Source organism: Camelus dromedarius, chromosome 21 (assembly GCF_036321535.1).
Source record: "Camelus dromedarius isolate mCamDro1 chromosome 21, mCamDro1.pat, whole genome shotgun sequence".
Classification (NCBI taxonomy): Eukaryota; Metazoa; Chordata; class Mammalia; order Artiodactyla; family Camelidae; genus Camelus; species Camelus dromedarius.
This window is the reverse complement of record NC_087456.1, coordinates 21,128,296-21,144,085: the sequence shown is the minus strand read 5'-3', so window position 1 is coordinate 21,144,085 and position 15,790 is coordinate 21,128,296. Positions and strand designations below refer to the sequence as shown.

Here is a 15,790-nt window from a genome sequence, read left to right as displayed (position 1 = left end):
CTGAGCATGGAAGAAAACGATGGGTGTCACTGGAGATAAGAAGAAGAAATGAACTAAAACTTTAACAAGTTTTTAAAAGCTGAGTGCGGGCTAGTGTGTCAATTTTGACAGCAGAGAGGACCAGAAAAGGAGAACTCATACTCACTTGCAAGCTCTTTTCTAGGCTGGGTCTCCAGTGGTACAGAGCAGGAGGCTAGAGAGAGCCGCCCTTGGCAGCACAGGCACCCAGGAGGGATCGGCTGCTCTGGGGGAACAGACATGAAAACCCTTCTCTCCTCCCCAGCCCAGGCAAAAATCTATCCTGTCGACACTAGGGAGGAAATGAAGTATACCGCCATAATGTTTTTACACTGTACTTGAACTGGTATGATGTATTTGAAGGCAGACTGTGACACATTAAAGATGTATGTTATGAACCCTAGCACAAACACTAAACAAGCTAAAAACAAAACAGTAATAGAATTCCAAAAGAAGGCAGTAAAAGAGGGGGAAAATAATCCAAAGAACAGATGAGACAAAGAGAAAATAGCAAGATTAGAGATTTCAATACATCTCTACTAACAATTACATTAACTGTAAATTGTCTAAACACTCCAATGAAAAGCAAACGATCATTAGATTGGAATTTTTTAAAAATACAACTATATGCTATCAACAAGGAACCCATAAAGACATGGATAGGTTAAAAGTAAAAACATAGAATATGATATACCCTGTAAACTTTAATCAAAAGAAAGCTTAAGTAGCAATATTAATACCAGAGGAAACAGACTTTGGGACAAGGAATATAACTTAGGATTAAAAAGATACATTACATAATAAAAAAAGGGGTCAATCCATCAAAACATAACAATCATAAATGGGCAGAAACCCAATAACAGAGCTTCAAAATATGTAATTCAAAAATTGACCAAAAAAGGGCCACAAAATAGAATTTAGTTGAAGACTTCAACACTCTTTTGTTGGTAATTGATAGAACAAGTATAGTCAGTGAGGATAGAGAAGACCTTACCACCATTATCAGCCAACCTGACCTGCTTGACATGTAGAAAACATTCCACCCAAACAAAAGACTACACATTCTATTTAAGTGAACACGGAACATTCACCAAGAGAGACTATTCTGGGACCTAAAACAAGTCTCAATCAGATAAAAAGGACTGAAATCATATAAAATATGTTCTTTAGCCACATGGAATTAAATTAGAAATCAACAACAGAAAACAACTGGGAAATTCCCAAATATTTGGCAATGAAGCAGTGTACTTCCACAGAACTTACGTATGTATCAAAGAAGAAATCATACAGGAAATTAGAAAATATTTTTAACTAAATGCAAAAAAAAAAAAAAACCCATATACCAAATTTATGGAATGTAGATAAGGCAGCATTGAGAGGAAAATTCAGCTTCAAATAATTGGATTAGACAAAGATCTCTAATTAACTACCTAAGCTACCTTATGAAACTGGAGGGGGGGGGAGGGTAGAGAGGTGGGACCAAATTAAACCTAAACAAGTAAAAGGAAAGAAATAATAAAAAGAGGTAAAATCGGGGGTGGGGGGGGAGGGTATAGCTCAGTGGTAGAGTGCATGCCTAGCATGCACAAGGTCCTGGGTTCAGTCCCCAGTACCACCTCCAAATATAAATAAATAAACTCAATTACTCCCACCCCCATTAAAAAAAAAAAAAAAGAAGAGAAAAGGCAAACAACACAATTTAAAGATGGGTAATGGACTTGAACAGACATCTCTCCAATGAAGATATAAAAATGGCCAATAAGCAAATGAAGAGATAACCAACAACACTGGTCCTTAAGGGAATGCAAATCAAAACCACTGAGATACCACTTCAAATCCACTACAATGGAGCCATAAAAAAACCAAACACAGAAAACAACAAGTGTTGGAGGGGGTATGGAGAAACAGGAACTCTCATATGTTGCTGGTGGGAATGTAAAATGGTGCAGCCGCTGCAGAAAACAATTTAGCAGTTCCTCAAGAAATTAAACAGAATTATCATGACGTGGTAGTTCTACTCCTAGATATATACCCAAATAGTTGTTCACAAATGTTTGTAACAACACTATTCACAACAGCCAAAAGTGGAAACCACCCAAATGTCCATCAACAAATGTCCAGATAAACTGTGGTACACAGGTAGAATGTAAAGCACTTATCATGAAAGCTTAATACATTTAAATTAAAAGCAAAAACTTCTAAGTAGTAAAAGACATTATAAAGTAAAAAGACAATTTGAAGTGTGTTACCAGTTATTTGTGATGCATAAGACCAAAAATAAATTGTAGGATCCAGAATATTTAAATACTCTTACAAATCAAGAAAAAGCCCAAGAGAATGGATAAAGGATATAAACACGTATTTCACAAAAGGCCAGTAACATGAAAAGATGCTTATCCTCACTGGTCATTAAGGTAAAATTATAAAATCTGACAATTGTCCATAAAGATGTGGAACACAGGCACTCTTGTATATTGCATTTGGGAATTTAAATCAGCACAATCATTTGAAGAGTAACTTTGTATTACCTAGAATAGTTGAAGATCCATGTAGCTTATAACTCAACAATTCTATTTCTTGATATATACACTAGAGAAACTCTTGCACATGAGCATAAGTAGACACGTACAAGAATGTTTTTAATAGTGGAAACCTGAGAAAACCCCTAAATGACTCACAGCTGAAGAATGACTACATGGTGTTATAGTATCCACATGATGGAAAAGAGTAAAGTTATATGAAGCTAATTACTACAAACAATGCAGAAAAAACTGTCAAATGATTATCATTTATATAAAATTCAAAAGCATTCCACAAAACCCAAACTATCTCCCTTTTCTACAAACATACAAAATTATAAAAGCCATATGGAATGATAAACATCAAAATCAGGATAATGATTATCTTTGGGAGGAAGAAAGAGGAATGGTAATCAGTGAAACGTACAAAGGGCCCAAACTTTCATTAATATTTCTTAAGAGAAGATCTGAAGCAAATAAAGCAAAACAGCAAATGTGACCAAAGCAGGTGATGAGTTCATGAGTACTCATATTCTACTCTATACTTTTCTGTACACTAGAATTATACTATTATCTCTGAGTGGTAGGTTTATAATTTTAGTTTTATTCTTTTCATCTATGTATACTGTCTGTATCTGCTATAATAAATGGGCATGGCCTTTATAATGGAAAAAAAATCACTGAAAGTTACATATTTCTATACTCACCTGATAAATCCAAGTCTGCTATCCATTAGAATCCATTTCCTCTTCCTAATAGTCACACTCACCCCTCTATGAGTTTTGGCTGGGCACATGACCGCCCAGCTAGAGACCCTGCAGCTAGTCAAGGGCATGTAACTATGTACTTGCTAATGGAAAATGAACACAGACAAATAAGGGTTTTCCCCTTAAAACGGCATGAATCCCTTTCCTCAACCCTAGGTAAACCTGGAATGTGATCCCAGCAAAACTGAGTCTAACCATGCATACAAAAATAATACCATCCCTCAGGATGGTGGAACAGATTAACATTACAGAAATCTGGGGCTCCCAATCTCTTCATCAAGTACTGGTGCCCACCTGCCTGCCCCACTGCCTCCTTTGGCTTATATGGGAGAACAGACTATCTTATTTGAACCACTTTATTTTTGTTGCCCCAGATTAGCCAGCATTCTAATTAACAATGGCAGGAAAGACCACTTAAGGGTTGGAACTTTCATTTTTTCCACTGAAGTTAACATTTAAGAACAAAGACTCTTTCAGAAAGGCAGCCTAAGCTCACATTGAAAGTCAGTGGAATCAGTGGCTGAATCTCCACCAATTAATCTAGAAATTCAGTGTAATATTCCAATGTAAATCATAAAAGGTTTTTTCATGAAATACAACAAGCTAATGATGAAATTCATATAGAAGGTAAAAAAAAAAAAAGCCAAGAAAAAGTATCAAAAGAACAGAGATTTGCCTTGTATCAAAATATATTTCAAAACTATAGTAATTTAAAGTATAGTATTAGCACATAAATGGTTAAACAGATAAATGGAACAGAGTTCAAAAACAAACTCATATATATATATATATATATATATATGGAAATAAGCAAAAGACATAAAGGAAAAAACTGAAAACTGACAACATAGTTTTAACATCTATGACCAAACAGACACATACACACACAAAAATACCCATAAACAAAATTAACAGATTAGCAATAAACTGGGACAAAACACACACATATATAATGTATGACTAGTGTACAAACTATATTTTTAAATGCTAATAAGTCAATATAAAATTACCCAGCTAAAAAATGGGTAAAGGACATGAACAGGCTATTTATAGGGGGGAAATACAAATAACCAATAAAAATAGATGCTTAATCTTACCAGTTATCAGGGAAACACACAAAATGGAATTTCATTTTTCACCCTAAGTCTGATATCAAGTGTTGAAAAAGAGAAAAAGTATTCTCATACACTACCCACCACAGTGTATGAGACAAGAAATTAGTTCAGCCACTCTGGAGGACAATTTGGTAGAGCCTATTAAAATAAGCAATGCACAGAATTTAAGATCCAGCAATTCTACTACTTGGTATTTACTCATGCACATTTGCAGAAACATATAAAAGAGTGTTCACTGTAATATCATTTATAATAAAAAAAATCAGAAGTAACCTAAAATGTTCACTAACAGAAAAATGGCCAAAGAGCCACTCTACAGAACACACAGCAGACTGAAAGAACACAGTAGACCCATAATTACTAACAGGAAAAGTTCTCCAAAAGTTGCAAAATATAGACCTTTTTAAAAACATGTTTACATTCCTATATTTTTACATGCTAAAAAAAGGTAGTTATGTTATCTTTTCAAACTGGATATATTTAAAGTAATGATCTTGGAAAAGGGTGAAAACTGTTACAATTGTACAGATATGCCATTAAAGAAAGGTCCAAAAAAATTGGCATTTGTAATCAACTTGCACTTGCCCTTTTCAGAAACAGACTTGCAAGTCACTGGTTCATCATAGGGTTGAACTGAGCAATCACACTTTTGTTACAGGTTGAATTAACTGCTCAACTTATATTTTTACCCCATATTTGACTGCCTGAGTCCAAATTCCAATGTCAGTTCTGGAAAAGTCAGCCACTTAAATTAAGTACCCTAATCAAATTACAACTTACAAGCGGCATATCAATGAATAGACAGCTTGTGCTTCCATCTTTAATAAGATTAAAGCAATGATATTGAAGCAAAATAATACACACCTGAAAAAATAATGTAATACATTCAAAATAAAGGTGCTGAAAGGACACTAATCAACTTGGTCTTAAAAATCTTTCAAGAAAGAAGTTGAAGAATCCTAGGCAAATGTATGGAATAAAAGTCCAATACTGACTCATACACCTTTTGGAGAGTCAGTGAATGGAAATGAAATTAAGATTTGCTCTACCCCAAGTATACGTGCATACATGTTTAGGTTGCTAACAGAAGAGCTGAACTTAGAAAAAGCTGGGGACAGACACAAAGATCACTTTTGGTTGTGGACTTTTGCACTCCAAGCCCTATAGAACTATTAGCATTCATTTATTATTTTAAACTAATTATTTCTTCTCTTCCACAAGACAAATGGTCAAGACTTGGCAGCATGGTTTCTAAGATGTGCTCATACCTCTCCTTAACTGTTCTCCGGTCTACCTTCATGGTAACAACAAATAACACAGGGGAAAAAATAGAAAGAAAGAAAGAAAGAGAAAGAGAGAGGGAGAGGGAGAGAGAAAGAGAGAGAGAAAGAAAGAAAGAAAGAGAGAGAGGGAGAAAGAAAGAAAGAAAAAGGAAGGAAGGAAGGGAGGGAGGGAGGGAGGGAGGGAGGAAGGGGTAACCTCATTTAACCTCTCCAAATTTCCAAAGGAAAAAAAAAAATTAATGCCCAAGTCAGCCTGCATTTCAATGGGGTCATTTTTAGACTAGTGGGTAGCATTCCACATCACACTGACTAGGGCATGCCTCTCACTCCTGCTTCGTAAGTGCCATACCTAGCAGATATTTTAAAGCAGGCCTTCAAGGAATGTGCTACATACATGGTTTTGTAGGGGAAATAATTTTTATAATAAGTCACCTTCAATAAGAAAAGTCAGTGCTTTCCCTTTTATCAAGAAGTCTGAAAAACTGTTAACCTATTTTAACAAACTAGGGTAATTCACAGCAAAAACTAAATAATCAGCTAGAAATAGTGTTTAACTTTTTAAAACAGAAAAGATCACTTAAAACATTTCTTCTTGTCCTACCCAAACGATGAAATGCTTCAAAGAGTAACTATATTAATGAAACATCAACAAGTTACAGATAAACATTTTAATTGATTAAATATATTATTTTCAAGATCTTTTTGAAATCGCACTTGTAATATACTAATCAACAGCCAAAGGCAATAAAAAATTTAAAACCAAAAATGTTCTGACATGAATATGTGACAGGAATTGCTGCTATGTAAAGTAACATACACTGCTCCCAAGAACAATATGTTTAGAGGATAATTCATCTTAACATGTGCAAGGACAAATCTGTAATCAAAGGCTGGAAGAAATATATATTAGTGCCTGCTTTTTAAAAGTTTATTTTACATTTTAAATACAGTATTTTCTCATTAAAAAAAAAAAGCCAGGAAGTGCCTAACCCCATGGTTTCTATACCATATGTACACAAGAGCTGATGGACTTGACAAATCTTCTGGATGTAACAGTATGGACATCTACAAGCTGGAACTACCGAATCAAAACTAAAAAACACAAATTACGCACTGCTTAGGAGAAAATAATCCAGTTTCTGAAGAACCAAAAGAGAACAGAGTTAGATATGTACAAAACCAGGTATTAAAAAACCAGAAAGAAATGCAGCACACAAAAAACAAACAGCCTCTTATGTAGTGAATTGTATATTCTGCAGCTAATCAGTGGAAACCCTCCTACAAGAAGTGATTTATGATTTGAAATTTAAAAAAATCTAAGTATTTCAAGAACAACATATAATAACATTATGTGTATATTGCCACCTTTGTCCTTTTCTACCCATAACCACCCTCCCTTCTAAAAACAAGATTTTCTAGACTGGTCAATCACTTAAGTTTGAGGCAATTAATCTATATTTGTTTTCAGTAAGATGTACCTCTTTCCATCAGTGAAGACAATACAGATTAAAGCTATAAAAAATTTAAGCACGGGCATATGCGTTTCCAATTCTCTCTAGGTAAGTAATTTCAAACTGGAATCATGTAGGGTTTGTGCCTAAGTAGTATCAAATTAAAAGAAAATGGACTATCTCTGGCAGTGATTTCCATATTAGTGCAATGTTACTCCCCCTACACTAAATTATATTTTAATGGCTTTATATATTTTAATTCAGTAGGTGCCAATTTGAGTTTACAAGATCCCTAACTATATGCATGTATAGAAAATAGTTTCAATTTGAGATGCTCTATAAAGCCAAATTAAGATAAAAATGAATTAATTTTGCTTTGCTACTGGTAGTATGAATACCAGATGAAAAGGACCAAGTTTGTGGTGGCCTGCTAAGATGGATGTTTGAAATGTTCTATGTATCTTGATACTTCAATTATCAATCAGGTTTGACATTCTATATTAAGATTATTCAGAAAATAATTATCTGTAATAGAACTCTGAACTAAACAGCTGTATACAAAGCAAAAACAATCTAGGTCATTCCGAACAAGATCAAACCAAGGCAATTTCTTTTTCTATTATAATCTGTGAGGTCTTAAGTTTTAAAGATGGTGATCTTCAAAGTCAGATGCACCTCATGTAGACTGTTAACACAGGACTTCAAATCAGAGGGCACTGTTACTATGGGCTCTCAAAAAACACACAGAGCAGGCAGCAATGGACTAACCATCAGCCGAGTGGGGTCAACGTTGGGATGTTTTATTTTAGAGACTTTAAAGATTTAACACATAGCTCATGTAACTTCGGCATCCACTAGTGACTCTACTGGTCAGCACCGAAGGGCTGGATGAGTCTGAGGAATCCCTTTAACCCCAAACTACTAATGCTAAAGAGTTTCAAGGAAATCCTGATTCCCAGCAAGAGTTCACAAACCATCAGACCAAAATCAATAGGGTAAACACTGACTGCAACGCTCCACAAAAGTCAAAAGAAATTTCCAGATTAAATGCCACCGTCTGCCCAACCCTAGACTCCAGACTCTGTAACATCTTTATCTAGTGTAATAGACTCTGTAGTAGACCGATTTTGACCTCCACAAAGAGTAAGAGTTGTCAAACTTGAGGAGATAGACTCCTCTCCCTGGATATTGGTGGCTGCCGGCGTACACCTCTTCATGACAGTCCCGGCGATACACAGGCACAATCTCATCCAGCAGAGGCTTGTTGGCATTCTTTTTGGCTTTCTCTTCAGAACTGATATTTTCTGTCAGAAAGAACAGAGACAAGTCAGTGTGAACAGATCCAGGAAAACCCCATTTGCATCAAGCATTTTAAACTCCATCCTTTCAAGAAATTGCTTGTTAGGGATTCTCTCAATCCAGTCTACTACTTATGTGCATATGAAAATGTACTGATCTTTCATATATCTGAGCAGCTGCTATATGCCAAGCACTGTCTGGGGTCTGGGAGTCCAGTGGTGGAGCAGTCAGCATCCTCTCTCCCTCTCTGTACTATAACCATTGATCCTGTTTCTGAGCCCCACTTTTTCCCTTCCACATCGATTCAAGTCCTAATTTCTCCCAACTGGAGGAATCTCACTCATCTGAGTAGGACCAAGGAAAATGTTGCTCTGATCCTCCTACTCAACAATATCAAAGTCCCCTCTTGTTTCAGGAAGGGGGGAAGGAGCTTCTAAGGACTATTATTTTCTATTTATCTTAAATATAAAGATTATAATGAGAAAGGTAGAGGTAGGTAGATATTCAGAGACCCTCTGAAGATTAAATTATTTTCGCTAGGCCTATGTAACCCAGGGATGATCTGAGTGGTAAAAAAATGAGCTGTTTCTAGGTTTGCCCCAGTTAATAGTTTTCTGAACTATAATGATATGAGGTTAGGAAAAGAATACCTGGAGAAAACTATAGGAATGAGAAAATTATGAACTAGCTTAAAAGTTTCAGTTTAGCATATTACATATAAATAGCCTCAAAATAGGTTAAGGGAATATTCAGCATAGATTTTAAAAGACCTTCAGGTTTATAACATGGCAGAATAAACTATGTGATGATTGTCAGTGGCCACTACAAGGAATTTAAACAAGGAAGGTCTAAGAAACTTTCAGGATCTAAAGGAGTTTAAGGAGATGTGATAACTACAATGTGGCATCCTGGATGGGATCCTGGAAAATTAAGAAAAAATTAAGGAAATTTGAATAAATATGGACTTTAGTTAATAAAAATGTATCAATATTGGTTTATTAGTTATGATGAACATCCCACAGTACAATGTAAGATGTTAACAATGGGGGAAACTGGGTGTGGGGTATGTAGATACTCTTTGTATTATCTTTGCAACTTTTGTGTAACTCTGAAGTTATTCTAAAATACAAAGCTTATTTTAAAAAAAGTAGATGACACAAACAGGCCCAAATCAGATTTGCTTTATCATAGCAATACTACTTAAAATTAAATGTCCTTCATTTGCAAATGAGAAATATAGAGCCATTCAAAATATACACTATTGCCCAAAAGGATGAAACAGATTTTTGGGTCCACTAATTCAAGATCCAAACTTTGTTCAAAATCTGTAAAACTAAAGGTTACTTTACTGAGATGGACGAACAACACATCTTTCATCAATTTAAGCAAAGACGTGGGACCTGGAAACAATAAAGTGGAGAATCACAGCTGGAGGATGGGTTACCATTATGTTGTCTTCAGAGAAAACAAACTCCTTCATCTTTTAAGACTGAATGGAGACCTGGGCATATATCCAGAGGGAACTCTAATTCAAAAAGATACATGCACCCCAATGTTCATAGTCTCTTTACAATAGCCAAGACACTGAAACAACCTAAATGCCAAGAACAACAGATGACTGGATAAAGAAGTTGTGGTATATTTATACAACGGAATACTACTCAGCCATAAAAATAATAAAACAATGCCATTTGCAACATGGATGGACCTGGAGATTGTCATTTTAAGTGAAGTAAGCCAGAAAGAGAGAAAAATACCACATAATATCATTTACATGTGAAATCTTAAAAAAAAAAAAAAAAAAAGACACAAATGAACTTATTTACAGAAACAGACTCACAGACATAGAAAAAAACCTTATGATTACCAGGAGGGAAAGGGGAAGGGGCAAGGGATAAACTGGGAGTTTGAGATTTGCAGATACTAACTACTATATATAAAATAAATAAACAACAAATTTTTACTGTACAGCACAGGGAACTATATTCAGAATCTTATAACCTATAATGAAAAAGACTATGAAAAGGAAAAAAAAAAGACTGAATGGAGAAAAACCAAAGCAACAAACAAGAAAACTGGACTTCTCTTCCATCTTAAACCAAAGGATCCCTCAGAAAATAGAATACACAAGGTGGACAAGACACAGTGGCACAGTAGCCTCCACAAGGAGGCATATGGCTAAATGCTGTTTGTGAGTTAAATCTTCAAAAAGGAAAAAGTTGTGCTCACTCTTAGGAAACAATTCTCAAGAGCAATAAATCCTCACTGTTGTTACTATTAATGTAGAGATTTTAATGGGTTAGGTTTTAGTTCCAAATCATTTTATGATGAGAAACAGCACAAGGATAGGTAAAGGCATTTTCCATTTGAGGGATATCACACATTAGAGCAAAGGTCAAGGATGTCAAGGTTCTCTCTCACCTCTAGACAGGCACTGGGCCTCAGCCATTTTCACCAATGCTCTTCCCAACAGCGATAACCCAAAAACGATAATCAGCTAAGGGCTCAGAATAGGAAGTAACCTCCTTGTAGAAGCTATCTACCTTGCAAACCAGGAGAAATATATTATCTCAACTCACTTCTTAACAAAATTCTCCTATTACTCACAAAGTTCTTTATAAGTACAATAATTTGCACACACAATAAAAATCTCCCTTCCCAGACATCTGCAAACCATCTGATTTTAATGAGTCCCTGCGTGCATCAGAAAGGCCAGTAAAGGGTAAGTCCCTGGTCCTGATGTTGCAAGGAGCACCTGAGACAATGGCAGTGGCACCTTCCCTGCGATCTGCTGAGGTCTCTCTCTCACCTCTTCTTCTTTTTTCTCACTGTTAGATTTTCCTTTCTGATTCAGTCAGTAGTATTTACGGGCAATGCTTTACCTTGCTAGTGGTACTCAGAAATAAAGACTGCTAAAAACAAAATGCCATGAAAGACAAAGAAGCTCCTAAATGACACTGGCCCACGTGTGTGTTGTCATACACGACCCCAGAAGGCCTAGAGAGTGGCATGGTGTGGTGATGTAACTGAACTTGTATATCAAAAGCTGACTGAATTTTTAGCCTCCCTCCACGCACCTCCAGCAACTATCTCTTTAAATTTATCCCAGTGTAATCTCTGTGACTATCAACTCTCTTCAAGAATAAGTAGTTTGTTTACAAGTCACCTGAAAGGTTAGTTAGGGCCAAGAATTGAAAGTGCTTTCCCATTCGCCCAGCCAAGGCACTTCTTCCACATTACTCTCAATCAAGTCAACAAATATTTAAGTGTTTACTAGGTGTGTACAAAAGCCCTGCATTCTGACTTTTCTGGATAACAAAATTAAGGAGACCATATTCTCAATTAATAAGCAATATCTTTTATAACCTACTTCCCAGACCAAGACAGTTTAGACTGTCCTTGGAAACACTCGATTTTGTCTACTTAGAAAATAAAAGATTCACTCTAGCAAAACAGAAGAACAACTGAAATTTTTTAGGTAGGATGTTCTGGTGAATTTCTGTATTTACATAAAAAAAAAAAAACTTAGAATAATGACCAAAGAAGCTGATTCAAAAATATAAATTTAAATAAATTCCAGAGTTGGCAGAATTTCTTGCTTGCTCTTTTAAAATTTTTCAAAACAACCTTGCACATTTGGCTTTTCAACACACAAGGCTGGAAGTATTATAGTATTTAGAAAGCAGTAAAATAAACTGTCAAACAGACCGTCCTGGTGTTTAAAAAAATTCATGTTCAGGCCCCAGTCCCTTAGGAGGCTAGCTTCCCTCACAGCCTTTTCATCCCAAGGTCCCACTAATGAGGAGATTGATTCTCATCCATGAAGTGTTAATCAGGAAGCATAAGGCTGGCTGACATCTGACTGCACCATCTCTGCCAACACACAACCCAGCTACTGAATATGGACCAACGGCTCTACCTTCCTCCTCCTCCTCGTCATCGCTGGACTCACTGACATGCACGCTGACGGCAGTGTTTGGAGAGTCTGTCCATTCAAAATACACCCCAAACCCAATGTCATAATTGTCTGTAGCAAATTCCCAAAAGAGATATGATCCTTCTTCATGGGTGGGTACTCGAACAGTGACCACTTCTCCTCGGCCCACTGTAATCACGGAATCCGCATCCTGCCGAATCTTCTCTTTAAAGTCTTTGATCTGGGGTCGTGTCCACATGGATGGAGCTGCTATTACTGGAAGAGATTCTAAAGGCAACAGGAATTACAAAGGCTAAAGAGGATGAGCCTTCACCTGTAGGTAGCAACATTTGCACAGGACCACCTGCCCAGCCACACGTAGGCACCAAGTGCAATCTGGGCTACCTTAGATCAAGGACTCAGAGGACTATAAAAGCTTTCCCATGGAAATCTCCCCCCAAATTACTACATTTAACAATGTCACAGGTATTCAGGGGTCATCATATTACTTCAGGTAACAAATGCAATCCATAGTCTTAGAAGGATTTTTTTCCAACACTCTAATTGCATATGGGGATTTAAGAATGACCTTGGAAACTTACTAGCTGGAGACAGGGACAGTCTAACACAGAAAGGAGATCTGGAATTCAAATAAATTCATTTTTGGATGTGGACAAAGAAAGCTGGGCTTTGATTTCAGCCTCTCTATTGAAGAAAAGTCTTGACCTCCAAGTAAACCAAATTTCTAGGGGAAGGGCTATTCTAAAGGAATTCAAAGAAACAGAAAAACTCGGACAGGAATGGAACTGCTAGTGACTGAGTAAAAGGGAGTTAAAGTCTTGTTACTGAGCAGTTATCTATGTACACTGGACTACTCAAGTTTCCAGAGTTATTCACAGAGATTTTGATAAAAGATTCATTTGAAAATACTGGTAAACTCGTAATTTTTATTTTGGTGGGGGGTGTCATCGGGTTTGTTTATTTATTTACTTTTTACCAGGGGTACTGGGGACTGAATCCAGGACCTCATGCATGCTAAGTACACACTTTACCACTGACCTATACCCTCCACCTTCCATCCCCGTAAAGTCTTAATAGGAATTTAAAAAGGAGGGAGTGGTATAAACCAAAGTATTTCAAGGTCTTTTTTGAAACTATTTTGTCACTTGTTCTAAGGTGGTTCTGCAACCAACTTTCTTATGAACCATATCACCATCTCTGATCACCGCCACTGGAATGTTCTTGTCTTCTTTCTTACTTGGTGAACTCTTACTCTTGCTTACCCTTTCCCCAGGAAAACCTCTGGTGACCCCTCCAACTAGGCCATATTCCTCATATCACACACTCTCACTCTGTAACGGACCTCTCTCTCTCTCTCCTTCACAGTACTTATCGCAGCCACAATTTACATTTTATGTGTTATTTTGCTTCACTACTATAGCCCAACACTCAGAAAACCTTTAACCAATTGTTGAATGAATGAATGAATTGCCCACGAAAAGGTAAGCAGATCTTTGAAAATTCTAAGTTATCTTCTTGATAATGTGGTATTTTTGTCTCAAAAAATATAATATATTGTAGCCAGCCTCCAAGAGGGCCCCCAGTAATCCTCACCTCTGGGTACTCATGTACTTGTGAGGTCACCACCCAAAATGCATCAAGGTTGCTATGTGGGACCAACAGAATATGGCAGTAGTGCTGATGTATTACTTCCAAAGACAGGGCATAAGAAACACTGCCATCTCTACCTTGGTTTCTTTTGGATTGTGTGCTCTGGAGGAAGCCAGCTGCTGTGTTAAGGACCCTCAGGCAGCCCCGTGGAGAGGATTCATGGGGCAAGGAACTAAGGCCCTCCTGCCAACAGCCAGCATGAACTTGCCAGTCATATGAGGAAACCAGTTTGGAAGCAGAGCTTTTAGTCCCAGTCAAGCCTTCACCTGACTACAGTCCCAGTGGATGTCTTGACTGCAATCTCACGAGACCAGAACCACCACCACTCAGCTAAACAGCTCCTGAATTCCTGACCCACAGAAACCGTCAAGAGATAATAAATGTTTAATTATTACTTTAAACTGCTAAATTTAGGTCCAATGCATCACACAGCAATAGATAATCAATATATGAAACAAGGCAACCCAAAGTGTCAAAAAGACGTTGAGACTTGCTCTTCTAAACTATTCTAAGGTTCACCAGAAGCATCAGGTTCAGACTATAAAGAATGAGAGGGCATTCAACTCTCACAAATACGTAATTGCTCTCAAAAGCTAACTAATCTGACTTCTTGACTTCTGCTTTTCATTAAGTTTGAATTATGGCATCTGGATGAATGAATACATCCACCAAGCTGTACCTTTTGGTCCATTCTCCAGGGCGTCTTCTGCAGCTTCTGGTTCAAGCTCTTTTTCTGAGTTGTCAGTGTGGGTTTTGGCTTGTCCATTAACTGACAGCATATCACTTGGTGCAGCTGCATTCACTTTTGATGATGGAGGCAATGAAGCCCCAGCTACTGCTACTTCTTGTTGTTTCTGTAATGCTGCCTATAAGTCAAGAAAAAGTGAAGAAACACTAACCAGAAAGGCTAATAAATGAGACATTTGCTCTGAAATGCACTCTGACCCCATAGTTTTGCTCTTATCAGATAGCACAATGCTTTAAGGAATTACTAATAAACCTTACCAGTTTTTATCCTATCTGTAATGAATATTAGTAGCACATTAACAAACTGATAGCTTAAAAAAGTCAAAATACTAACATGGACAAAAAACTGTAACTGAGGATCACATTTTTGTGACCTGAGGATCACTAGAAAAACTAACCAGGAAGAATTAAAGTAGGCAGAAATAATCAACTTAAAATAAAATTATTACAGGTAAAAATTGAACACAGTAACATTTGCTCTTAAAATTGATAGAAAATTTTCTTGATAAAATTAATATACATAAAATTTGAATCAGAAAAATTAAACTTAGTAGAAATAAACAGAAATTTTATAAAGGCAGAAGTTGTAACTGGTGAAATCTGATAAGGGCCCCCAAAGTGTAACAAACATAGACAAAAATAATCAATAAATTAAATCTTTAAGCTATATATAAAGAAAGATTCTTACCACAATTAAATTAAAAACTGTTAATTATGTAAAAAAATTGACCTAAAAATTAAATAGGCTTATAAAATGAAGTTTGACATCAAAATTTTTTTTTTAATTGAAGTATAGTCAGTTTACAATATTGTGTCAATCTCTGGTGTAAATAGCAATGTTTCAGTCATAACATATATTCATTTCCATATTCTTTCAAAATACTTTCTTAATGAAAATTCATCACTGTTCACATAATTATGATTAAAATATATATATTCATAAACATGAAATCAAAAGGTCCACTGAGTCAAAAATGGAGAATAAAAACATGTTAAGTCCAAAA

At 36.3% G+C, this 15,790-nt stretch overlaps 1 protein-coding gene and 1 pseudogene across 1 annotated transcript in view; both read right to left on the bottom strand.

The window, feature by feature from the left end:
* Positions 1-6,355: 6,355 nt before the first annotated feature.
* Positions 6,356-8,243, bottom strand: LOC116148618 (uncharacterized; annotated as a pseudogene).
* Positions 6,356-15,790, bottom strand: part of ACBD3 (acyl-CoA binding domain containing 3) — a 32,456-nt gene continuing 23,021 nt past the window's right edge. Inside the window, exons 6-8 of the mRNA XM_010992474.3 lie at positions 14,719-14,905; positions 12,372-12,656; positions 6,356-8,457 (exon numbers count right to left, since the gene is read on the bottom strand). Of these exons, the coding sequence (XP_010990776.2) occupies positions 8,246-8,457; positions 12,372-12,656; positions 14,719-14,905 (684 nt within the window). The 3' untranslated portion in view covers positions 6,356-8,245. The remainder of the gene's footprint in view (positions 8,458-12,371; positions 12,657-14,718; positions 14,906-15,790) is intronic.